The sequence below is a fragment of the Acartia tonsa genome, chromosome 12, assembly GCF_053477335.1.
Source record: "Acartia tonsa isolate MP-2025a chromosome 12, ASM5347733v1, whole genome shotgun sequence".
NCBI lineage: Eukaryota > Metazoa > Arthropoda > Copepoda > Calanoida > Acartiidae > Acartia > Acartia tonsa.
In genome coordinates, this window is record NC_137271.1 from 27,332,586 (window position 1) to 27,360,035 (window position 27,450).

General features: G+C 31.6%; 1 protein-coding gene across 1 annotated transcript; it reads right to left on the bottom strand.

The window, feature by feature from the left end:
• Positions 1 to 23,240: 23,240 nt before the first annotated feature.
• On the bottom strand, positions 23,241 to 26,375 carry LOC145333757 (uncharacterized). Its single transcript, XM_080178983.1, has 6 exons — positions 26,292 to 26,375; positions 26,024 to 26,109; positions 25,663 to 25,728; positions 25,325 to 25,401; positions 23,826 to 23,922; positions 23,241 to 23,684 (listed from the first exon to the last, which is right to left on the bottom strand). The coding sequence occupies exons 1-6, from the start codon at positions 26,350 to 26,352 to the stop codon at positions 23,463 to 23,465; spliced, it is 609 nt and encodes a 202-aa protein (XP_080035109.1). The 5' UTR covers positions 26,353 to 26,375; the 3' UTR covers positions 23,241 to 23,462.
• Between the last annotated feature and the right edge of the window lie 1,075 nt (positions 26,376 to 27,450).

The following is a 27,450-nucleotide window of genomic DNA, read 5'->3' on the forward strand; positions in this document are numbered from 1 at the left end:
CACCCCTTATATCAAATTTTCATATCGAAATTTGCCAGGGGATTGATATACCTTCCTACACCCTGTTTTGTACACTTTCGTTTTTGACCCCAACTCCCTACAAAAAGTATTGAAATTGTGAAGAAATGGCTGCAAAACTGCTGTTGCCGCCGAAAACTGTTTATCCCCCCAAAAAATTTTGCTTGTTCTTACTTAATCAGACAATTTTGTAAAACTTTAAGGCTAAACAAGTAAAATCAATGTCCCAGTTGGACCCAAGTATAACTGAGATAAGCAAGCCTAAAGTAGAAGTCATATTTAAAGTTTTAATTTGTGCTTTAGAAATAAGTTAAAGTGCTCTTAAAACAGAGTAATACATGGACATCCAAGCTTTTTCATTTTTTTATGGGGGGGGGGAGGGGGTGGAAATTGTAAATTAAAACTTTGGGGGTAATCTTTATAACATAGAGGCAATGACGTCCAAGCTATTTTTTATTTGTAATTTTATTTTTTTTAATTTATCTTCATTTGAATATTATAAAGAAGGAATCTGTAATATTAGGATTTAAAAAAACACTTAGCAAAACATTTAAATATTTTTTTTTTTTTTGGGGGGGGGTGAATTTAAAAAATATATATATATTCCAAAGTCTAAGAAAGGAGGACGAAACCACATGTAAAAAAATATTGAAATATTTATGAAAATATTCAAAAGTTTCAAAGTGGCAACTCTGTTTTGACAATATTCTTACGCGGCATTCACGCGTATTCCCAGTACATGTAAATGTGTACAGTTAACAACACGATTACAATTAATTCATATACAAATGTTCTGTGATAATTTGACACTAAGTGACTTTAGAACTCTATAGCATTTGTGTGATGTTTGATTTTTCATTTGAGAAAAGGTAACAGTCTAAGTTACGGTGTAGGGTGTCACTAATCACCCCAATTTTTGTTATCTTTGAAAAATACGGCGGCGGGTCCGCAGCTCCCGCCGTTTTAAGCCGCCGCTGCCAAAAATTTTTTTTGCATTTCTCGCCGAATTAGGCAATTTTGAATCATTTGAGATAATGTTGTTTTTTATGGCGTCGGAAAATGACGGTTAACGGCGGGAGCGGCGATCCCGCCGCCGTTTTTTGTAAGATACTAAAATTTGGGGTAATTAGTGACCCAACCCAAAAGATTTTACCCAATTTGAAGCAAAATTAACAGAATTAGGAGTTTTTATTTTATATTGGAATTCTGGGCACATAGTGTATATTTCTTTCCCAATTTTTTATAGTAAAAATATGTAATATATATTGAATTCTACCCACCCCGGGGCCGGAATTTAAAATAAGGACATATATTACCCACTTTCATAAGAGGAGTCGGAGGAAATATATTGAACTTGGTCGGAAAATATTCATCCCTGATACATGTTTAAATAAGAAAATCGTTCTCTTTGATAATTGTGAATATACCAAACCAACAATCTTTCCCCTTAGGAAAGATGGAGAATAATTTATCTTCGATTGTCCAACCCCTTTCGCTTGAAAAATAATCTTAAATAATAGAAAATCAATAAAAAACTAGAATTAGAATTTGAATGAAAACATAAAAATAAGATTATTGATTTTTACAATTACTTTTTTATCGGGACAAATTATAGTAGCAAAGATACACTTTAGTTAACTTTGTCTATCCCCGTCCGATAGACATTCCGCCCGTAATACTTTTTAAGACAACTAGCGGCTACACCCCCTTTAGGCCTCTAGATGAACCAAAGGTGGGAGGGGAAAAAGTCGACCCGCCCCTCTATTAAATAAATAATTAAAAACCTTCCCTGGACCTATAAGAAGCTTCACTGTAAAGGGAATCATATCGGTGCAGTAGTTAGTGAGATCCTCAGCTGCAGACAAAAAGCTTATTACTTTATATAATAGGATTAAACTTCTGCTCTATAATACTCACTTTGTCCGTTTGTCAATTCAGGATTTTTAATCATAGGATTTTTAATATTCAATGTATATGCAACGTTAACTTTTTTTTACAAATCCAGTCAATTTTTAAAGTAAAAAATTAACTATTAAAATCCTGTTTTATTTGGTTATATCTTAAAAATGCCTACCAACGACAAAAAATTTAATCCACTTTAAATATAATTTTAAAATAAAACTTAAAACTTAAGATTTACACCCACATTTCATATAAATAATTAAGTAAACAAAAAAAACTATGATATGACCTTGGTAACATTTGAATATTAATAACCTCTAATATATATATATACTAGCGGCTTCGCCCCTAGCCTCTAGGGGCTTTGCCCCAAGAGGTTTGATCAACTTAATTTTTCGTATTTTAGATTTAAAAAGAAAAAGTAAAAAAAAAATTTTTTTTTTTTTTTGGGGGGGGGGATTTTAATTTTTTGGGAGGGTTGGGGGTGTCCACCCCCCAAGAAAATAGCTTAAAACCATCACAGGACCAGTAGGTATATTCCCTGAAGAGTAGAGCCCAATCGGTTGAGTAGTTACTGAGATCTTAAGCTTCAGACGGACAGACAGACGGACAGACGGACAGACGGACAGACAGACGGACAGACATCGTTCTACTTTGTATTATAGATATAGAGTACAAAAATATATTATCATATAAATCACGATAAATTTAATATTATAATAACTAATCTTTTATATATCTTTCACTTGTATAACTTCACAATTATAACTAGAAAGCAAAAATGACAGGAAAACATATTAATTATGCCTAACTAGGCCCAAAATGGAGGTATTGGTTAAAATTGGTGAACTGGTGGGCATTCATATTTTGGGCCTTTACATAAACCAATATATTACTAACAATAATAAGAAGCAGACAGACTACTACAGTGGTACTGTGTGTGTGTGTGTGTGTGTGTGTTGTTATTGGCAATCAGCTGTTAGACGAAATTTTTCTCTACAAAAATTTGTAAAGCTGGCTCTTATAAAAAAGATTTTGTCGCTAAAGCTATTTTGTTGGGCAAGTTCCCAGTTGAGGAGTGAGATTCTACCCCATCTGAAAAAATAAACCCCCCCCCCCGCCATCTATCAAATTAAACCCCCCCCCCCCGGCATCATGAAATTTTTACCCCATCTTATGATTTTGTCCCCATCATGTTAATTTATCCCCATCTTCATATTTTGTACCTCTCCAAGAGAAACAAAATAATGTCAGAGAAGGGATAAATTATTGAACAGGGGACAAAAATGAAGGATGGGGTCTAAATAGGAACATGGGGCCAGGATTGTAAGGTGGGGTCTGATTTGACAGATGGGGTAATGATTGGCAGAAGGGGAAATAAAATCTGGGTAGGGGGGAGGGGAGAGTCTGGAGGGGTTTGCGAGGTGAGCCTCGCGCGAAAGAATTTATATTAGGGTAGCATAAGCTACCATACTCCACTGTAGTGAAGCTATGCCTTTCACTCTTCTATATTTTCCTATATTTTGAATAAAATTTGAAAATGCCTCTATTTATTTTTTTTATTTCTCTTTTAAGACTTTTTTATACTAAATCACCAACATATTCTAATACTTTACTTTACCTAATATTTTAAGATAAAAATTTGGCTCCATTGAAGAAAAAAAACAATAGCTTGTTTGAAATAGGAACATCTAGTGGCAGATTATTGAACTACATAATATACATTTTTCTGGATGTCAACAAACATGATGATTGGTTGAAAAATACAGATGGGGTAGCAACCAATGCTATGATATTAAAATTGAAGCAAGGGGTTAAAACTCACACATGGTGATCAAAAAATTAATATGGGGTCATTTTTTCATGATGGGGGTAGTTTCAAGTGCTTATATCTGGAGAACCGTAAGAGATAGAGGCCTAGTTGCTTGACTGTGGTAACTCAGATTTACATAAGGAAGCCATTTATGCACATGGGGGACCAAAACATGATATGGGGTATTTTTTTCATGATGGGGGTAGTTTCAAGTGCTTATATCTGGAGAACCGTAAGAGATAGAGGCCTAGTTGCTTGACTGTGGTAACTCAGATTTACATAAGGAAGCCATTTATGCACATGGGGGACCAAAAAATGATATGGGGTATTTTTTTTCATGATGGGGGTAGTTTCAAGTGCTTATATCTGGAGAACCGTAAGAGATAGAGGCCTAGTTGCTTGACTGTGGTAACTCAGATTTACATAAGGAAGCCATTTATGCACATGGGGGACCAAAATATGATATGGGGTATTTTTTTCATGATGGGGGTAGTTTCAAGTGCTTATATCTGGAGAACCGTAAGAGATAGAGGCCTAGTTGCTTGACTGTGGTAACTCAGATTTACATAAGGAAACCATTTGTGCACATGGGGGACCAAAATATGATATGGGGTATTTTTTTCATGATGGGGGTAGTTTCAAGTGCTTATATCTTGAGAACCGTAAGAGATAGAGGCCTAGTTGCTTGACTGTGGTAACTCAGATTTACATAAGGAAGCCATTTATGAACATGGGGGACCAAAATATCATATGGGGTATTTTTTTCATGATGGGGGTAATTTCAAGTGCTTATATCTGGAGAACCGTAAGAGATAGAGGCCTAGTTGCTTGACTGTGGTAACTCAGATTTACATAAGGAAGCCATTTATGTACATGGGGGACCAAAATTTGATATGGGGTATTTTTTCATGATGGGTGTAGTTTCAAGTGCTTATATCTGGAGAACGGTAAGAGATAGAGGCCTAGTTGCTTGACTGTGGTAACTCAGATTTACATAAGGAAGCCATTAATGAACATAGGGTACTAAAATTTGTTGGGGGTTTCTTTTTTCATGATGGTGGGTAAAAATTGAAAATAGGGGCCATTTGTTATGGTGGAGAGGGAATTAGGTTAAGTTAGGTTAGGTAATATTGAGGAGCCCTGCAAGGTTAGGGCCCCCCGGGGGCCCTAACCTTGCAGGGCTCCTCAATATTACCTAACCTGTGCAGGAGACCCTAACTCTGCAAGGCTACTCAATATTTCCTAATCCCTTCATGAACATAGGGTACCAAAATTTGATAGGGTTGTTTTTTTTCATGATGGTGGGTAAAAATTGAATATAGGGGCCATTTGTTATGGTGGAGAGGGAATTAGGTTAAGTTAGGTTAGGTAATATTGAGGAGCCCTGCAAGGTTAGGCCCCCCCGGGGGCCCTAACCTTGCAGGGCTCCTCAATATTACCTAACCTGTGCAGGAGACCCTAACTCTGCAGGGCTACTCAATCTTAAACTAACCTAACTTAACCAATTTTAAACTAACATGAACCAACTAAACCTAATCTAACCCATTTTAATCTAACCTAACCCATCTTAACCTAACCTAACAAACTTAACCTAACCTAACTCATTTTAACCTAACCTAACCCATCTTAACCTAACCTAACCCATATTAACCTAACCTAACCCATTTTAACCTAACCTAACCTAACCTAACCTAACTTCACCTAACCTAACCTAATTTCAACCCCCAACCCCATCATAAAAAATTGGCCCCTATATTCAATTTTTACCCACCATCATAGAAAAATGACCCCCATATTAATTTATGTACCCCCATGTGCATAAATGGCTTCCTTACTTTAATCTGAGTTACCACAGTCAAGCAACTAGGCCTCTATCTCTTACGGTTCTCCAGATATAAGCACTTGTAAGTACCCCCATCATGAAAAAAATACCCCATATCAAATTTTGGTCACCCATGTGCATAAATGGCTTCCTTATGTAAATCTGAGTTACCACAGTCAAGCAACTAGGCCTCTATCTCTTACGGTTCTCAAGATATAAGCACTTGAAACTACCCCCATCATGAAAAAAATACCTCATATCATATTTTGGTCCCCCATGTGAATAAATGGCTTCCTTATGTAAATCTGAGTTACCACAGTCAAGCAACTAGGCCTCTATCTCTTACAGTTCTCCAGATATAAGCACTTGAAACTACCCCCATCATGAAAAAAATACCCCATATCATATTTTGGTCCCCCATGTGCATAAATGGCTTTTTTATGTAAATCTGAGTTACCACAGTCAAGCAACTAGGCCTCTATCTCTTACGGTTCTCCATATATAAGCACTTGAAACTACCCCCATCATGAAAAAAATACCCCATATCATGTTTTGGTCCCCCATGTGCACAAATGGCTTCCTTATGTAAATCTGAGTTACCACAGTCAAGCAACTAGGCCTCTATCTCTTACGGTTCTCAAGATATAAGCACTTGAAACTACCCCCATCATGAAAAAAATACCCCATATCATGTTTTGGTCCCCCATGTGCATAAATGGCTTCCTTGTGTAAATCTGAGTTACCACAGTCAAGCAACTAGGCCTCTATCTCTTACGGTTCTCAAGATATAAGCACTTAAAACTACCCCCATCATGAAAAAAATACCCCATATCATATTTTGGTCCCCCATGTGCATAAATGGCTTCCTTATTTAAATCTGAGTTACCACAGTCAAGCAACTAGGCCTCTATCTCTTACGGTTCACCAGATATAAGCACTCAAACCTACCCCATCATGAAAAAAATACCCCATATCAAATTTTGACACCCCATCATGAAAAAAATACCCCATCTCAAATTTTGACACCCCATGTGCATAAATGGCTTTCTTATGTAAATCTGAGTTACCACAGTCAAGCAACTAGGCCTCTATCTCTTACGGTTCTCAAGATATAAGCACTTGAAGCTACCCCATCATGAAAAAATGACCCCATATTAATTTTTGGACCTCCATGTGTGATTTTTGTTCCCCATATTTTATAAACTTACCCCATATGTAATATTTTACCCCTATAACTCATAGTTTATTACCACCAAGCTTTGTTTTAAACATTGAAAATTACAGGGACCAAAATTTAAGATGGGGTACAAAATCAAATGATGCCGGGGGGGGGGGGGTTTATTTTGACAGATGGCGGGGGGGGGGGGTTTATTTTTTCGTATGGGGTAGAATCTCACTCCTCAACTGGGATGGTGCCATTTTGTTGATATTTTCAATCATCTATTTGAAAATATATGATTAGCTAGCTCTTTGTAAATTCATGAAAAAATTCTTGCATAGAGAAAGCAGGGCGGCTGTCTGCTTGTTCGGTAAGTAAACATAAAAAAATGAAAATTTACACAAACGTTGTGTAATACCACTTACAGGAGGGAAAAGAACAATCATGTCTTGGATATAATCTACAAAACAATACCAAAAAACATAAAAAGGACATATAAAACATAATTATATCGTCAGATGTCAATGTCATATATTCCTTCCTGTATGTATTGTATATCATACAAATATGTTAAAATGAATTATTTTACAAAATCTAATATAATATTTATTTTACCCTATTTTCCCCCTTAGAGGCTTGGGGGGGGGGGGGCGGAGCCACTAGTCCTTATAATAAAGTAGCAGGATGTCTGTTATTTGTATTAAAGGTTCTCGCTAACCGCTGAACCGATATGGTTCTCCTTACAGTGTAGCTTCTAATAGGTTCTAGGAAGGTTTATAACCAAAAATTTTTTTACTGTTTCTTAGATAATCTAAAATAGAAAATTGGGTTATCGAATTCAACTCTAAGGCGTAGCCGCTAGTATACAATACTAGAGTTGGCTCGATATAATTATCTCCCTATTGGCTAGTTTTCTGTATGCATATCTATTTCTCAATAAATCTATTTTCCTCACCCGGCATTACTATCTAAAAGAAAGTAAATATTTAATAATTTAAATGATTTTTAAAAGATTTTTTTAAATTATATTTTTTTCTTTACATTACCATCACCAAAGGGTTAATGATGATGATTACAATTTTAGTTTAATATTTGAACACACAAAATGTCGCCACAATCGAATTCTTTTAAAACATAGTTTTCTTAAATTTATCATATTATAAATTTAAATTTTCTTTTTTATGATTAGAAATTAAATACATCAATATAAGGTAAATAGCAACATGAAATGAAAAAAATGAATTTATTTTTAATAAAGTAAAATAATGGGTCTTATCGTTCTGGGCAATGAGAGTTTATTATGGATTATTTGAGCACTATGAGTTTTAATCATATATTCCTTGGAAAACTTGAGCTCGTTTATAGACATTTATTTCCTATATAGATCTGACATGGATCTTGAAGCAATTAAGCAGGCCGTTTTGTACATGTTAAAAATTGGAAGATTTCATTAAATAAAAGTAATCGCAAATATACTTAGTAAATAGGACTTATAGTATAGTGGCTATGTCCCTAAATCTATATTGGGACACTAAGTTGAGGGAAGTGTGTGGGGGTCCACCCTCTATTTTACTTAAGGTAAAAGATTTCATTCAAGAGGTAGGTTATTTTTCAGGGGTAAGGAGGGTGGAAAGTGGTTCAAAACCTTTCCTAGAGCTATGAGTGAGAAGCTTCTCTGTATAGCGAGATCCATTATTATAAACACACACAGAGACATCCTGTTAATTTTTATAAAAAAAACTTGATAGATATAATTACAGAAATATATGGTCTCTTTTATCGCGTATACTATACAGATATTAGTAGAGCGTGTTCCATAACATACAACCCTCCCATACTATTCCTGCTCCCATACGTCTCTTGCAATGTTCTTCAGAAAACGTGTCCATGACTTAGCTTTCAGACACGAAAAAAAAGAATAAATATGATATTGAATTTGAGATTCAAGTTGAGTGTTATAAAGCTACTCTGCAAATCACCAGCGTCGGTCTGTCTAACACGTATTTCTAGAGTAATTTATTAATCCTTAGAACCTTACTTTACCTTAGACATCTCAAAACTGAGTCAGAACTAATGACGTTAAAATAATTTCTTCTGCTGCTTTGTAGAATGTGAGACACTAATTATGAAACTATTACAGAGGGATTCGCCAAACTCATTGCCATGCACATATTACATTAAGCTTCGATTATATAAAACAAAAAATCCTTGTCAAATTTTAAAAGGCTCAAACTACAAAACATTCAATAGACCTAATTTAATACAAAAATGTTTTAAAATTTAGGTATGTTGCAGGAAGGAAAATTGTATATGTTAAAAAAGCTCTCATAAAAGTAAAAAGAGAAGATTGGAAATCACTACCTAGTCTTACAATCCAAGTCTTCATTAAGTTTTTGTGATAATTTTGTATTTATATTCAAGATAAGTTTCTTTTTATCTGTATTTGTCTCTCACTTCTAGTTTACCATTTCACTTCTTCTCATTTTTGTGAAATAAACAGTTCTTGTCTATATTTCTTGTTCTAAAAAAAATATCAAAAAAATATAGGTATCTTGTGACTGTGACATGAGGGACACCGAAAACACCCAATGAAGCTAAATATTTATTTTAAGCTTTTACAAAATGAGACCCAATTAAAATATTTATTAAGTATATAACGACTATAGTATTCCGACTGCTTTCTAGAAAATGTTTTGCCTAGGAAATTGTCTAAATTAAATAACATTATATAATTAAAATCACACAACCTTTCTTTATATCTCTTAAAAATTAATTACAGAATGGATACATCAGTCAGATGTATGGTAATCCAATTTTCAAATAAATGCTTTTTTTTCTTACAACTTTTTTCTTATTTTATAGTTTTCTAAATTTTATTAACATACCCTTTACATCTTTCTTCGAAAACTCTTATTTTGAATTAATTGCACATTGTCCCTCCCTTACTCCCTGGTCTCAACTATACATGCATGCGCCGTATAAATTATTATTCAAACTGAATTATTAGTAAATATTATGACATAAAAGCGGGATAGAGCGTCGGAAAAATTAAGTTTTGTATTTATAAGAAGTATTAAATTATGATCATGATAATGTGCATCTATTAATAATTCAGGGCATTAACTTACTTCTATTGTTCTCAATTTAAGTATTGATGGAAAAAAAACATGCGAAATAGCTTGAAACCTGCATGTAACCAACATTAATCTATCCTGAAAATTTGATCCTAGCAGACCAAAGGTTTACAAGATCTTACTGGGCAAAACACAATACAGACATACACTCATACATCCAGCTATTTTAGTATAAAATGTTTAATACCTAGTCCCTTTCATGTTTGTCAATTAAATACGTGGCGGCTTATTTCATAAAGCATCAGGGACTTTGAGATAGGACATTGGGTGATAAATCTATGTCAAATTTTCTTATAAGATATTCTGACTTAGACAGTATAAACATATTTGTGAAAAGAATATGCCGTAGTTAATCAAATAATCTTCATTATCCGCTCCCTCCCTGAAAATCATCCATAAAAGGTAGAGGCTCGAAACAAGCATCCTCAGGCAGTTTTGTGCAAGTACAAATATTTGGAATATTAGACCAAATCACGGTAGAATTATTTACTTTATCAGCCTAAATGCTAGATATATCTTTGCACTTTAGACTTTAGTGCTGTTTATATATCAACAAAGTAGCCATAATGACGTGGTATAAAATCATCGCATTATAGATAGTTTTTTACAAATATTAGTATTACTTTAAACTAGTTTTGCTAGCTTGGACCTTCGGTTCCCTGGGGGTAACAAAACTGGTTTTAATCTTAAAATTTTACAGCGGAAAGCTGATTATCATACGATGCGATAAATAACTATTATGGCAACATAAATTGATAGATCTACTAACAACAAACGGCTTTAATACTGTATAATAGACACTATTAATATGCGACATAAACAATATATCGATCTAGAAACAACAGGAAAAGGCTAATTCTATCTTTTAAATATTAGCATTTTCGACGTGGTTTTGATTTACAGAGAAGCATGTAGGAAAAATTTAGATTTATAAATTATAACTCTTAATGCTCAAAATTAATTTTTAATAAATTTTATGTAATGTAAATATTTATGTATTCAAATTGTCGGTAAATCTTTATTTGAGTTTTGTGATAAATTCTATAAATTATGTTATTTTGTTTGTTAAGATCTCGCTAACCAAGTAGAACTGTTTCAGTGTTTTTTTTTCTTTTCAGAAAGCTTCATATAGCTTCCAGGCTGACTTTAGATTATTAAATTTTTTAATTCGAGTCTCCTTTTCTTTCCCTTCCTCTCTCAAATTTAAGGCTCCTAGGATCTAGCATCTATTTTTAATACAAAGCATTTATAGTTACAAAAATCACTAAACTTCTTTTTTTAAATTAATTTACAATCAACATCCAAGCAAAGAGATTTGCCAGGGTGTTCTGGCGGGTTGATAAAACATGGGAAGGCTTCCCTAATTTATTTTCCTTTGAGGATGTTGACACACCATCCTTCCTTCTAGTGCAGTTCTCTATATGTATATATATTACTATTAAAATATGAAAATGATTGGACTAAGCACGTCTGTCAGTTTGTCCCTTTCACCACTGGACCAATTTGTCTACTTAACATCTCATTCACCACCATTCATTTTTGGGGTGGGGTGGGGAGAGCGTACTTTTAAAAGGATTAAATTTATACCCTAATTATAATTATTTTAAATTTTATTTACAAAAAATTTACCAGTCTAAATTTAATGGACTAATGGACATAATATTTGAAATAATTTCTTAATTTACTTCTAAAGCGGAAATGATAGATATTTGTTTAAGATGTTGAAATTTAAAATTGATATAACATCACTTCCGCATTAAGTCTTATCGTTAAGTTCTATCATTTGCGAACAATTTCACTATAGCACAAATATAAAATGCCGTTAACTTGATCCAAAAAGTAAATTATACATATATTTTGCTATTATATCTTTTGCTAATATGAAACACTTTGAAGTCATTAAACTTTTGCGGACCCTATGGGACACCTTTAAAGCTCCCTTATCTATAAATCCCCTCTTCTTTTCCCAAGGGGTAAGGGTTAAACAAGAATAACAAAGTTCAAAATAAACGCAGAAAGGTTCAAGTCTTTTTTTTTAAACCAAATTAAGCCTAAAGAAAGTAATAACTTTCACCTGGCACTGACTAATATTTCAGAGAAGGAGATATACTTTTGCCCCAAACAAGCCCAAATCATTCCAATGAGCAATTAGAACATTCATAGAAAAATAGTGTTCAATCAAAGTGTTGGTTGTCTGCTATAGTTTGGATATGTTGATATCCACTATGTTTTGATTATTACTTATATTCTATTATTAAAATTGGGTATAGGCCCTCTTTATGAAAGTTTGATAACATAACGGATGTAAAGCTGACGGCAGAAGGGTGTAAATTTGCTACGCTTCTAATAAGAAGTATGTAGATAATATGTTTAAATTTTATAAATTTTAGGAATAAAGGGATATGTCAATGTACGATAGATATTCTTAACCCAAATTTTAATGATTCTGCTTCTGTTAATATTGCGAGGAAGCCAGGGTTGCAGATTATTTTATACTTTATTCTTCTATCTTATTATCCCTGCATTTTGTTAAATGTATAGAAGTTATGTGTTGATTTAACACATATATAAACATTATGGCGTTTTTATAAAGCAGCCAACAAATTTTGGCTTTTTGCTCGAACTTTTGTGCTTTCTATTTTAGAGAAAAAGACAATTTTACAAGCAAAAAGGCTATTTTCAAAAAAGTTAAGCGTTAAAGTAAAAAAATAGAGTGGGCAACGGCTACTTAAAAATTTTACCAGATAGCAAAGACCCTGTCCCGATATTAGTATGTCAGCTGATAGTTTTTGAAATATAGTCATAGCCAGGACCCTAAAAAGTACAAAGAGCAAACAGGATGCAAAATTGCAAATCGAAGCAAACGTGAATTAGTATATGAACTGCAATGTTTTCTACTTTTTTCCCCTTTTAACTTTTAACACTTATTAGTGAAGCAAAAACAATATAAATAATTTATTTTGCGATAAAGGATGAACATCCCATGTCAATGCCTTTCTCTAATTTTCCCTATAAACGCCCAAATTCAACTTTTAATAACTCCTTGAAAAGTGTGTCCTTAGTTCCGTCAAATATATCACATTACAAAATCATTAGAATCGTAATTTTTTAGACCAGCTAACTCCTGCCTTCTTAATGATCCGCAACTAGTCGACCATACAATTCAAATTTTAGTTTTAAAAAAGAATGATTTAACTTTTTTTCACGTATAAATATTTCTAAGAGGATAACACCGGATAACCAAATCGGTTCAGTGGTTACTGAAATACTCGCACACTCGTCTAACTCGGATATGACAATATGCAGAAGTGATAAAAAAAACCTTGTAATAATACCTCTTTCAAAAATCTCCTTTATCCCAATGAGGTGCTTTTGTTTTGTTGTACACATTCTTGCTATTGCCAATTGAACTAATACCAAAGACTAATACATTATTTCATTGTTATGAGGATTAGAATGCGATTATTTTGCTTATTTGTACTGAAAAGTATCATTGTTTTTAAAAGCGAAGCTTTTCTATAATTAGGGTCGGTTAGTCCGTCCGTAATGGATAGCTTTTTTCGTTAATTTAGGCATGTTAGAATTGTCCTATCGATTTCAAACTATGCATAATGATTCCTGTAGTAGTTAGGTACGATTAGAAAGCGTAGCAACTCTATAATCGTTACCAGAATTCCGTACGTTTTTTTTAAACATGTTGATTTTTTTACTTTTTAACAATAATTTTTTTTGTGAAAAATCATCCGATTGATCTGACTTTTGGATTACTGATTCCTATCAAAATAAGGTACAATATTTTGAGCGAAGCATCTCTATAATTAAGTCCTTAAAAAATCAGTATGTCCTTAAACAGAATTCTGCATTTAAGATGAATTGCAACAAATTTACGTATAATTTTGTCAAAACTTATATATTCATATTTTGTATATTCAGTTCTGACACTCTACAAGAGTTAATGTTCGTCTGTCATACCGTTTCAGAGCTTCGCTTTTATATGTATTAATCAGCTAAAGATGCTCTTCTTTTCAAGTTTTAAGTATTTGTATAAATTTTAGCACTTTGTGCAAGAGAAAAAACTTTTATACTTATTAGACAGATAAAAGCATGTAATTGCAAATTAATTCTACAGAAGAGCTTTATTTGTAATGCCACTCTATTTTTAGTTTTCAAAAACCCTTTAAACATTCTCTGCATCTAATTCATTTGAATATAAATAAAACTCCTGTTACTGATATTCACAGATTGATTTAAGTTTGAAATTCTGTGTCCTGAGGATAGAAAAATTTTAGAACAATTAGACTTACTCTACCCCATACAAAACACTACAAATAAAACACTTCCCTGGAAATTTTAGACTTTGAGTGTAAAATGTTCGCTAACAAATAGATAGAAAACATTCTATCACTGCCACATGTTATTTCAACCCTAGAGGGTTAAGAATAAGGAAGTACTTGATAAAATTTAGCACGTAACACGCATACATAGACACTCAGACACACATACAAACATCCTTCTTCAAAGGGGTTAAAAATTTAATCTGAAAGAGTAAATAGATTGAGTGTTCATGCTTTGTTACAAATATTTGATTAATTGATAAAATGATATTGTTTTCTCGTAATTTATTTTATTAATTGCAAGAAATATAAATACAGGATAAAGAAATAAATATTATGCACCATAACGGAATGGTAAAGATATATTTTCCCCTTCTTAAGCTTTGCTCATACATAAAAAAAATCAGCCTCAAAGTAAAAACACCCGAAACGATTGATTTAAAGAGGGGTTGTGGGTGATTGAAGCGATATGTTGCTAATATAGACTCTAAAATTTAGAGTACTAAGCTGAAGCTGAGTAGCAATAATTTCATTGCTCCATTATTACTATAAAATCAACACAATATTGTTAATATATGAAATAATGTAAATTTTGTGAAGGTTTACTAAGATTACATGTAGCTGATCGAAATATATATTTCTACTATTGAGCTGTGTATTTTTTTGTGGAAAGTCTCTTTTCAACACAGCCGTGTATAGTTCTATTTAAAACAAAATTTTCGACACACAGAAAACTGTCCCGAATTTGTATTAATTTTGAGGAACAAGACTCCAGTGACGTCATATTTTTCTTTCCCGAAAAAGGGAAGGGGGGAAGGAAATCTCTTCAAAAGAGATGGGGAAAACCCCCTTTTCTCCCATCTCTTTTTTCTTCCCCCTTCCCTTTTTTTTCTTTCCCCCTTCCCTTTTTCGGGAAAGAAAAATATGACGTAACTGGAGTCTTGTTCCTCAAAATTAATACAAATTCGGGACAGTTTTCTGTGTGTCAAATTTTCTAATTAAACAAATTTGTTCTTGTTTTTTAAGCGGGACAATATGACAACAAAAGTCAGTATATAGAGATAGTTCTCTAATTTAAATTGTCTATTATTTTGTAAATAACCTCAAGGGTTAAGCACCATATGCAGAAAATCAGCGCACATAGGACTTCAAGATAGGGACAGCTTTTATATAATTATAAAGATTAAAAATATTCCTTTGTTCATATAATAACAGCAAAAACTAAAATAACTCATAACTTACATATTGTCATAAAGCTTAAATCTAAATTATCAAACTGGTATGAGACTGTAATGATCATAATTTCCATTCTAATAACACAATATCGGTAATGTAACAAATAAAATTAATGACATTGCTTTTTTACGTTATTTAATTTTCAAAGTTTGTGTTGACAATCTAGCATTAAACCAAATTAGTTAAAGTTAACATACTAATTACATTCCAAATTATTCAAATAATATAATTGACTATCAGCAATGATACAAGATAATAAATAAAAGTGGTCTTGGCTGACATATTTCCGTGCAAACAAAATTTTACTGTTGATATTTTGGTAATAGGATGAACTATTGAAGTAATTATGAGAATACATGAATCTTTCCTAAAGCCTATAGATTTGAAAAAGGGATTAGTTATAATAATAAAAGTCAGCCTAGTTCATTAAGAAATAGATCTTTAAAAAAATTCACTTTAACTCAAAATTTGTGCACTGTTTTTGTATAAATTATTTTAGGAAAGGGGAGTGCTTAAAAGTTAAACAACCTCCCAAAATTGTTATATTCGATTTTAAACAGGCACAGCTGCTTGTTATTGTGCATATTCAGAACTAAAAAGCAAATGTATGAACATGAAAGAGATGGTTGTCTGACTGACATTATCCTACAAAATGGAATCATAATGTAATATTTTGATTTTTCGATTTAAACTATAAGCCTCAGACTAATGAACTTGTTTTAATTTTAAATGTTAAATGCGTTCATCTTGTATAATAACAAGTTATCAGCTTATCATGTTTGATAAATCATCATTTCCACATCAAGCATTGTTATATTTTTTTTAAATTTTTCAGTCGGTCCGTCAGTCAGTAACGCTATAGGGTACGTGTGGTAAGATAGAAAGGTAAAATTTTGGCTATGATTCCTTGTACCTTTTATTTTAACATATAATTTACTTGGTCCTTTGGTTTTCTGACATGCTTAAAAATCGCAAATACTAATTGTTATGAAAGTTTCGTGATTTTCTCTTAATCTTCACATTTTCTCTATTTCTTTTTATGACAATTGAAACTCTTTTTTACTTTATTAGTTGTGGATGTTGTCATCCTTGATTTATTGTGTCCCTAAAGCAGTTTTGGAGAAAGTTATAGCACATCCATGTTATCATATATTTACATCAATATATGAAATATCAAGAAATAGTTAAATAGACGAACAAGGATGACAACATCCATATATCGTGAACACGACTTCGTTACAAATTCAAAAGGGGTTTAATTCTACTATTTTCGTAGATTATTGTATTTTTTACGACATGCATTTTTCAGCATGATTCAAAAACGGTTTTGATAAAACGGAGATTAAACGGATTATGAGTTTTACTTGAAACAAACTTACAAGCAAAACTGTAGAAAATCTTTTCCCGTAATAGTATAGAAGCCCCGCTTTTAAATATGATTTGAAATAAAAACAATATTTAAAATTAAGGGTTAGATTAGATATGGATAAGATTTTAGTTATATAAACAAAGCAGCAATGGAAAATAAATATTTTGTCCATTGTGATTACCCCCTCATCTATTTGTAATTTAAATATAGAGTAATTTGTTGCACAATTTTGCAAAGTTTTACAATGATCAGACAATTCTTTTCAGTCTGAAAATACAAGAATCCCAACTGTTACCCAGTGCTTTGCTTTAAGAAATTATAAAAAAGACTACTTCAGAAATGCTGATGCTTAATTATTTTTAGCCATTGTTGGTAAAATGTTTTTCTGTATGTACTCCAGTTTTGCTTTTGTCTAATTTTTCTATAATTGTCATTACTTTAGTTGCGAAGCTACTGTACAACCGACAATGAATGTCAGTCATTTCATCGTTCAGAAATTACATGGGGAAAGCTTGGGATATGAGCAATTTCTTTATGATAATCATCTGAATTCTATTGTAAAGATTCTACGGACTAATAAGCATTTTATCCGTTCGTCTGTCTCTCTTTCTTAATTAATTAAAAGTTAGATTTTTCGCTTTATTTGGATGGATATTCTTTTTATAAAGATATTTCGCTTTTGTTATTACATAAATATAAATAACATTTTGTCTTATATACAATGAACTATAAGACAATGTATAGAAAAAATATTTTTTTGCTGGTACCAGTTCACAAAGTATACAAAAGTTTATTTACAACCTAATATATAAAGCAGTAAGATTTTTTGTCTGTAGATTAAGATTTGATAACTACTGAACCAAACGGGTTCTCCATTTTAAAAAGCTTAACATATGTTAAAGTGTGGTTTCAGGCTATTTCATTTTTGTCTTTCCTTCGGTGTGCTTCCAATAACGCACATGTTTCATATTATTAAACCATTAGAAGCGCAAACACTACAATTGTTCAAATTTAAAATGTTTGTATTTTTTTCAGTAAGATAAATAAATCATTTTACATTTGAAATAATCAGCATGTAACATCCTTTCCCTTTTAAAACACCACCATAAAACACGCCTCTTATTTATTTATTGTTATCGTGTCATTTTTCGAACAAAAATATTTGGAAGTGAATGCACACTTTTTTAAAGCATATTTTGTTGAAAGGAGTAATAATTGATAGAGTGACAACTATTTAGCTTAGATGCTAGGAAAAGGAAATTTATTCCTAAAAACATCCAATAGCACTGTTATAGAAAGTTATTTTTAATACTTATTTTTTTTTAAGTATTAAATCTTTGTAAGTGTCCAAAAGAAACAAAAAAAAGACCCATAAAAATTGCCAAAACAAGAAAAAAACATGTATTAACAAAAATAGTTTTTTTTGATTTTCTTTTTGATAAAATTATTTCCAATTCACATTTAAAATGTGTAAGATATCAGAGCTTTGACCCTTTAATGACCTTTTCCCGTTTAAACATACATCCTATCATTAGAGCAAAGCTACTTCTTAACTCCTTTTTCTTTCCCGGATTATGGAAAGAAAACGAAGTAGCGAGTTTAGTCGTATTTTCACAGTAGCTTTTGATAGGTTATTTTTACTGTTAGATAAATGTTATGAATGCCCCACAGGGTTAGGAAATTGGCCCCGCAGGGTTAGAGCCCGCCGCAGGGGCTTGAAATAGGAGAAAATATGACGCGACTTAACCCGCTACTTCGTTTTCTTTCCATGATCCAATAGTTTTAATTATTTCGTATTTAAAATTGAGAACAGTTTTTAGCAAAGTAAAACTAGCATTTTTGGCAGGGATTGTCAACATATGTTACTCCCTGTATCCCTGAGGAGTAAAGTGAGAAATATTTGACACCCTCGTTGATTGATTCAGATTATGTACAGATTTAGGAATAGAACAAAAAATATAATTTGTAGCAAAGCTTTACTCAAGTATTTAGATAGTCTATTGTAGGTGATGTTCGAGTTTTGGCTGAAACTGAATAATGATGTTAACAAAGAGCAAGGCCTTTATAGTAGTTCCTAAGGAACTTACATCCCAACTATTGCAAACAACGAACCCTTTGATTGCATGATATTTGTCTGTGCATTGCAATGAATTCCATTATCGTAACAGTTAGGGTTTCCTAGGTCTTACATATTTCTTTATATCAATGTAAGGCTAAGGAAACCAAAGGCTAGCCTATGAAATTTTATGGGATTTTCACCTAAACTTACCTAATTCTTTATCCCTAGGAATACTTCACTGATGATTGAAAATAGTTTTCACAGGCAAAAGAATTTCATTTAGAAATAAATATGCAACATTATTACTAGTTTGTGCGTCCACCGGTGTCCTGGATAGAAAACAGGTTTTTTTTGACATACGTCTCACAAGACCTATGTAGTCATGACCGGGAGACAATGACGGTTCAGTACATGACTTTCGTTAAATCACAGCTGATCATTTTTGTGGATTTTTTTGAATATTACTTTTTTATCCAAAATTTCATAGTTTTTCCCAAAAAAATCTCCATTTTCTCACATTTGCTGCTTAGTTAGCCTAAATTTACACAAGAAAAGTATAATAAGTAACAGCTGTACTGAAGATTGTGCTATCACCTATAACAAGATCTTTCAGAATCAATGGAATAAGATTTGTAGTCTAGAAATTGAGTAAGAGTTAATTATTTTGAATTAATGTTCAACAATAAATTTGCACGTCAGAACTGCTTCTAGCCTCCATAGGCTTTCACCTGGCTTTAACATGATTCAATCTATCTGACTTTGCCTTTGACTCCACAACATAAAGTTATTGCCCTCAAATTTCTTTCACTAAAACATTATCTCCTATCAATCCACATGTTAAACTTCTTGTTTAAAGACGTTAAAGTTACCGTCCCTGTCCTTCAACTTTAACAAGTATGCCTCATAATACTTTCCACTAAACAGGGTACCTCTCTCCACCCTGGTATAGCCAGACCTCTATTCTAGCCGGCTGACATGTTTCACACAGCCTATAAATCTTGATGGAAGTCAGTTTAGAATTCTGACCTTGTTTGTTAATCAACAATTTCACACACTTTAGACTCTTTCTTTATGGCACTTGTTTGCTATTGAACTTGTGGCTTGACTTTAGCCATATAAAGGGATAACCTCAAGATTCAGAATAAACTTTCAAGTATTCTTACTTTTTACTTCCTTTGGTTTCCTATGAACCAACTACTGTCATGAGAGATCTTTCCATGAATGACTGCCATGCATCTAGCTACATGGTCTTTAAGACTCCCTTGCCTTAGTTACTTCAGCTAAGAGCTCATATCCTCTCATTCTCTATTACTCAGAAATTCACCATGGTTTCTGGCTACTCCGCTGATTGAAAGTCAGGTGGGTCTATGATTCCAAATTTAACACCACTTGATAGACAAACTGCCTTTTATTTTTGCTTTACTAATCCTACATTTTGGTCTTCCTGTTTAACACCTTCCTAGGTCCCTTTACTACTGGTAGCTTTTAGGAAGGGTAGTATTGATCTGCTTAGGACAAAGAACTTTCCTGTGTTTATTTTCAAATTGGATTTTAAAGTCGCCATTGGAAATCACACTTGAATAAAATCCAGTTATGATCATGTAACCAACATTACACTCTAGTAATAAGCTACTATTAGTTTCTTCAAGCTATGAGCCAAGTGCTTTCCTGTCAGTTAGCTGCTCTTACACTATCTTGAATACACTATCTTGCAAATTATTCATCCAGCTTAGAATCCAATATGTATCTATAATCATTCTGTAGGTTCACCTATGTAAAACCTTCCATGGTTCTCACTATGACATTTAATCAGTAGTAAAGACAAGCAGTGTGTACAAAAGGCAGAGACTCAATCAAGACCAGCTATAGACTGGTCATTACACGGATTCCAAGTTCATGTCAAACACTTACAAGTGATAATCCCACTTGTTAAAAATATTAACCTTCTAACTAAGCTCTTTTAAACCAAGGACTGGTTGTATATTCAATTGTAGCCTGGTATATATGGTAATATAGGACTTTAAACATGGCAACTGTGGTTGTGGATATTGCAGATATTGTTTTGATGTTGAGACATCAAATCAGCCAGGAACCAATATTGAGCAGGATAACTTGCTAATATTTCAAGGAAACTTGTTTTAAAAATATAATATGTCATGAGGCATGCAACAGGGACATGAAATATTTTTTTAAAAGTTAATTACAAGAGTTGTTTAGACATCAATTCAAATATTTACTTCAAATAACTCTTATTTCATTTCTAGACTACAAATCTTAGATTATTCAAGATTCTTAAAGATTTTGTTATTAATGATAACACAGTTTTTTAGTTCAGCTGTATTTATTATACTTTTCTTGTGTAAATTTAAGTTAAATAAGCTGCAAATGTGAGAAAATTGTGATTTTTGAAGGAAAAACTATGAAAATTTGGGTATAAAAGTAATTTTCAAAAAAAGCCACAAAAATGATCAGCTGTGATTTAACGAAGTCATGTAATGAACCGTCATTGTCTCCCGGTCATGACTACATAGGTCTTGTGAGATGTATGTCAAAAAAAAACCTGTGTCCTATCCAGGACACCGGTGCGTCCATTTACAAGATTAGAAGGTAACAATGACGGTAGAATAGATGTATAAAACTTTCTTGTTCTCAATATTTACTAAAAACCAAAGGCAGATTAAAATAAAAAAAGCAAGTAAAAATTGGGACGATTAATGATAAGAGTAAAAGCTATGGGGTGAGGATGGGTTGATCTGTTGTGATATTAATATGCGGTTAGGAGAATTAAATTGTATGATACATTTGCGTAATGAAATCCTCACTAAATTTCATACATATGAAATAAGGAAGAATGTTTTAAAGAAGTGAGAATTTTGAAGCCAATAAACAGTTAGGGCTTAAATTTAAAGGGAGTGTGAATGTAAAAATTTCTCATCTGATTATCAAATCTTAACATTTTCTAAGCACCTTTTACTATACTGATCAACCAAAAACGTCCTATCAACAAAAATATCGAAGATTTATGCCTTGATTTTGGGGCATTTTGGGAGGGAAAAATGGAAAAACAAGGAAAATCTGAACGTTTTTGTTTATTTAGTGTTTCTAGAGATATTTAACTTGTCATACATAGGTGAAACAATTTACTAACTGTTAATAATTCATGTTATGACATAAAATTGCCAATTCATGTTTTAATAACATAGTTATTAGGAAATAAAGATCTGTTTTAAATTTGTGTTCTTGACAAAAAAGTACCTCACTGTCTACAAAGGGTTGAATCTCAGAGGGTATTTAAAAAGATAATATCCTTTTTTATTGTGTCGGACAACAAATAACCCACTATATATTTAGATTATACTTTAATCAGACTGTTTATACAGAAATATTGTACATTTAATATTTTTAAATTTGTAATTAAAAGTGGGCGAGAGATGGGCCAACTGAAGTTACTTGGTTACTAATAAATAAACCTGTTTTTAGCTTTGTTATTGTATTTGATATTAAATAAAAAATATTGCTTATTGTATCAATTTCTAAGTCAAAAAGTTTAGTTTTATCTATAGACGGAGAAAAAGACAATTAATTGCACATTTATATAGTCCGGAAAAATTTCTTCCAATCTTGTATTTAGTAAAAATCAGCGGAAAAAACCGTTTTTTAAGGAAACAAGAGCTTGTTTGGCCCTATCTTTGGGATTATATGAATGAGATGATGTTAAGGTTTGATAATCTGATGAAATTTTCTTGTTCACAGTCCCTTTAAGTCCTAACTGCAAAGGTTTCGAAATAAAATACCACTTTTCAAGTTTATTGCTTTAACACGATCAGATTGAAGTCATCCTTTATAGATATAGTCAACCTATTTGTTTTTCGAATATCTAATCCTTTGGTAAATATTTATTCCCCATAGGATTCTAATCTAAGCAATGTTTAGATAGTTAATTAACTCCTACAGTTTTAATTTTCAGGATTATTCATTCAGGGATATATTTCTGGAAATAAAAGAAGAGCAGGTCTGATATAGTTTTCTTAATACTTAATTTTCTTTGTCTCATTTTCTATGTGTAAAGATTTTAATATGGCCAGCAAACCTGGCAGCGAATAGATTTCATTTACTCCAACAAAGAATTTTAAATGGCAAAAATACTAAAAAATCTAATCTTTACCAAGAGCTAAGGAATCTAATTGTTTTAAGTATAATATTGTTCAATTTATTTTATCTATTAAAGGAAGAAATAATATCTGCAGAAAGAAATATTGTGTTATCCCTCTTTATCCCTGATAATTAATATTCCCAGGCATAAATATGCAGAGATAAAGCACCGGAAAAATTTCTGAGAATTATCTGCCATAATATTGTTTACTAAGTAAACAGAATTAATATGATTCTCAATAATGAATTTTACGATTGGAGAAAAAAATATGTTTTATTATGGTTCAAAATAACTGTACATGAATTATATGTAGAAATGGTGATTTAATAAGATAACAACAATAACAACAAGGTTGACAGCATCCGTAAAAATCATATTAATAGGAGTTTAGATATTCACATCGTTGAATAGGCATAAAAATTTATATGATAAATAATAAATAATCTTAATGTACATATATTCCTTATGATAAGCACTCGTCATTTAGATCAGGCCACTGAGGTCCACAGTAGCTATCACATTCAAAACTATCCACATCATAGAAGGAACAGGTATGGGTATTATAATCATAAACAAAATATTTTGCATTATACACAAAGCCAAGGGCTTGTAGTAACTTTTGACATGCAGGGTCGTCTGCGATCAGCTGATCTTGAAAAACTGGTTCCGCAGGATATTGGCAGTTCTAATCATAAATGTAATTGCAGTTTAGTAAAATATCTCTTACTTTTTTTAATCTTAATTTTTTTATTCCTTGATTGGCATTAAAATTTAGTTAATTTTCAGGGGTTTTTTGTTGACAAGAAATATTTTAGCTGCAACATTCCTGGTAAGCAAAGCTGTTACAGCTATTCTCAACACCTGTGCAAATGTTAATTTCAGGTGAAGCAGTTCCGCCAATTTGTTTACAGCTGTCTAGATATCTAAAAAAGAAAAGAAAACAGTATTCAAACAATAAGTAGTAAAATATTGATAAAATTGAAAAAGATGATATTCAAATAAGAATAAACTCTGTTGGAGACCTAGAACTAATACAATTATTCATCTGAACAGCAATACTATAAGAAAAAAATAATAACCCAAATTAGCCTAAACTAAAAAAATTTATATTGTACATTACCAACTGTAGATTAAAAATGAAAATGCATAACTTCTGTTTATAAAATGAAAAACAAAGGTTTTGAATGCAAGTTTGAAAAACTGCATTCCTTGCCCTTGATCAATCAGACATTCTCAACTTGTTGTACAGAAAGTTATTCTATATTTAGGATGTGTCCTGTCCATTCATTAGCAAGTTTTCCTCTATCATTATATGTTAAAGCATGTGACATTTTCTGTTAAGCTTTATAACTTGTATTATGGGTCTAATGCTGTCAGTATACAAATATTCATCCTGATTAACATAATTCATTTACCCAATTGATCTACTTATACTCAAGACATTTCTAAACTTAATATTCAAATTCAAATGCAGATTCTATAATTCTCTAGAAAATTAACAGCAGATTATTTTGATCAGTATGCTTAGTAGCATACATGTTTAAAATAGAACTTCCTTTAATTTTACTGACTTAAATTTTTTTGGCTTTTATGGATGTTATCATGCTTGTTTGTTCTTGAATTCTTTGTGAATTGTATTTTAAATACTACAACTACTTTGAGTCTGCAATATTTTCTGTATCACATTAACATGAACACTTATTCTACAGAAAAAAACACAAAATTTTTTGTTAATAATTTTTTAAAATATCTTTTTATAAATTTGTTGTTTTATATTTTATTTTTTAGTAATTTATATACAACTAGCAGCTCGCTCCTAGATGCCTATGTTTTTACTTGAGAGTGTGGCGGTACTATCCCCCAAAATAGTTCTAAACCTTTCCAGAACATATGAAAAGCTACCATGTTCAGGTTCAGTGGTTAGTGAGATCCTTCGGTACACACAGACAGATATCCTTATTACTATAGGGATATTAATAATTAGATGGAAAATCTGTATCTATTTGTGTCTTTACAAATAATTAATTGGTATATTATTGTAAACATGACCTGATTGTTTTTACTGCAATATTTAAACATTTGGTTGGAAATGACTAATAAAATAGTTTTGATAGATTATGGGATAGATTATGTCAAGTGTGACAAGAAGAAGCCATGTATGGTTTTGGCCATGAACTTAGATCATGCTAAAAAACAATGTAATTTTTTATTCTAAAATATATCACTAAAGGGTTGAACAATTTACTTACAGGATGCTTTTTTGACTATCTTTTTAATAATTATTTAGGATAAATTATATTCATTCTTTATTCAAATTTGACAAACCTGTAGCCATACAAAGTGCACATTTCCTCAGTTTTATTGTATACAAAAAATATACAACTTTCTTGGATCTGACATACTTCCTGTGGTAGGAAATAAAGACAATCAACTAACTTTAAAATTATCTACATCAATTGCATGTTTCTTTAAAAAATGAACTTGCTTACTATCATTAAAGACTTTATTATGCGTTTAATTATACTGTGCGTTTCATAAACATTAAGAACAGTTAGAATTAATAAGCGCTTTTGACTGGAATCTTACTCACACCTTTACGCAATATTGTGAAAGCTACTATTCCCTTTAATTTTTGCAAAAATCTAACAATTAATTTATTGCTTTTCCTGGCAAATATATTCCGGATGATCAGCTGAAGCAGGAATGGTATAGTTGGTTATTTTCTCATCCTGAAAATTTAATTTTAACTTAGATTTAAGGACATCCATTGCCTAGATAACCTAACAGCTGTAAGAAACCAAATATCTTATGTTAGTATTTGATCTTCTCTATAACTTTTCTATCATAATGATTATAGTAACCATGGAACATGACTCCAACCACTAACCCTTTAATTATCTAACCTTTATATAGCTGAAAGTCTTAAATCAACATCAAGTTATGCCATTGTTGTGCTACTTTATCTGAGAAACATTACCGGATATCAATAGGATCACCTGGTATTCTGTAATGAAGAAATTCTACCTGATTTGGTGTACAAAGACCAACAGATGTAGCTGTACAAGACATTGGACTTGGAGTACTTGAAATACTTAGAACACATCCAATTCCTTAAATTATTCTTTTAATAACCCATAAGGCTTCTAAAAGTAAGGTTTAGAAGTAAATATATTCACAAAGAAGGCTTTAAACTATCAGAGCATTTGAAGTAAAAGCTAGTTATAAACAAATTAATGGAGTTGAATTATAGAAAGTAACAGTCTTCAATAATAAACGGCAATAGAAATATTACCTTGTAGAATTAAGACCATAAAGATGACATTTATTTGTAATGTTTCATTTAATCCTAACATTTTCTAATATATAAAATTAATCTGTAACAAGTATAATTCATTGGTAAAACATTATCTCGTTTTAATAAAATAAGAATAAAAGCTACTTTTTTTAGTAGCAAAGCTACTTTATATCTCACTTTGTCTGTATGTTATTTTGTCCATTATTTTGTCTCACTAGTAGAAACAAGAAAAATAAAAATCGACATTAAAATTTATATAATCTATGGAATGCCTGGCCCTGAGGAGTATTAACTTTCTGAGGTAGAATTATGTTTATCTCAGCTATAAGTTGGATTTAATAATAAAGATTTCTATAACCATCGATCATCTACTTTAAAACTCACTTTGTCTATCTGTCCATCCTTTACATCATTGTGGACTTTAAGATCTTTGCATTCATTATTCTTCAACATGTACAATGAGCAAATCTACTCTGTTAATTAGGATATTATTTTTATTTCAGTAAAATATTTTAATACAAGTCTGATTATGAATGTTATCATCTTTGTTTAATAAGCTTATGTGGAAGTTTATTCAATTTGTTTTTCACAGACTATAATGTAACTGATTAATACTGTTTAAGTTATTCATAGTTATTGTTATCTTTGAAATTTTGTATCAATTATACTGTTTTTATCTTTACTCTTTTAACATCATTTCCTTTGAATTAAAATAAGGAACTTGGATATTGCATCTGGAAAACAACTGATAATTACTTACAGCTCTTGCTATCAAATAACAGTTATTTTCAAATATTTTGTTCCTTTATTTTGTACAAAAAATTTCAAAATAAAATTCATTGTCAACAGAAAATTTGATATCAAAACCTTAATATCCTTTTCCTGATAAAAGAAATTTCGTAATCATTTGATTTTTCAAGACAAATTTTAGGATAATTTTGATAGATTTCTGTGAAAAAATCTAAAGTTTTCAAGAACGCTAAACTTATTTTGAACTTGGCTGGAATCCATTTTGTCAAAGTTAGATATTAGATACAACTTATTTGTGGCTTTTTAAAGAGTTAGCTAAATAAGATTTAAATATGTTACTTATTAGACTCTCTGAAAATTAGGAAATCTTAGTTTTATATTTTATTCACCAATATGTATGTAGAAT

What these genes read in the sequence shown, in the direction of transcription:
- LOC145333757 (XM_080178983.1), bottom strand. Translation starts at nt 26,352, where the DNA reads ATGTTAGGATTAAATGAAACATTACAAATAAATGTCATCTTTATGGTC. An exon ending in GTCTTTGTACACCAAATCAG is followed by an intron (nt 25,729 to 26,023) that starts GTAGAATTTCTT and finishes TTAAATTTTCAG; the next exon opens with GATGAGAAAATAACCAACTA. An exon ending in GTAACAGCTTTGCTTACCAG is followed by an intron (nt 23,685 to 23,825) that starts GAATGTTGCAGC and finishes ATTTATGATTAG; the next exon opens with AACTGCCAATATCCTGCGGA.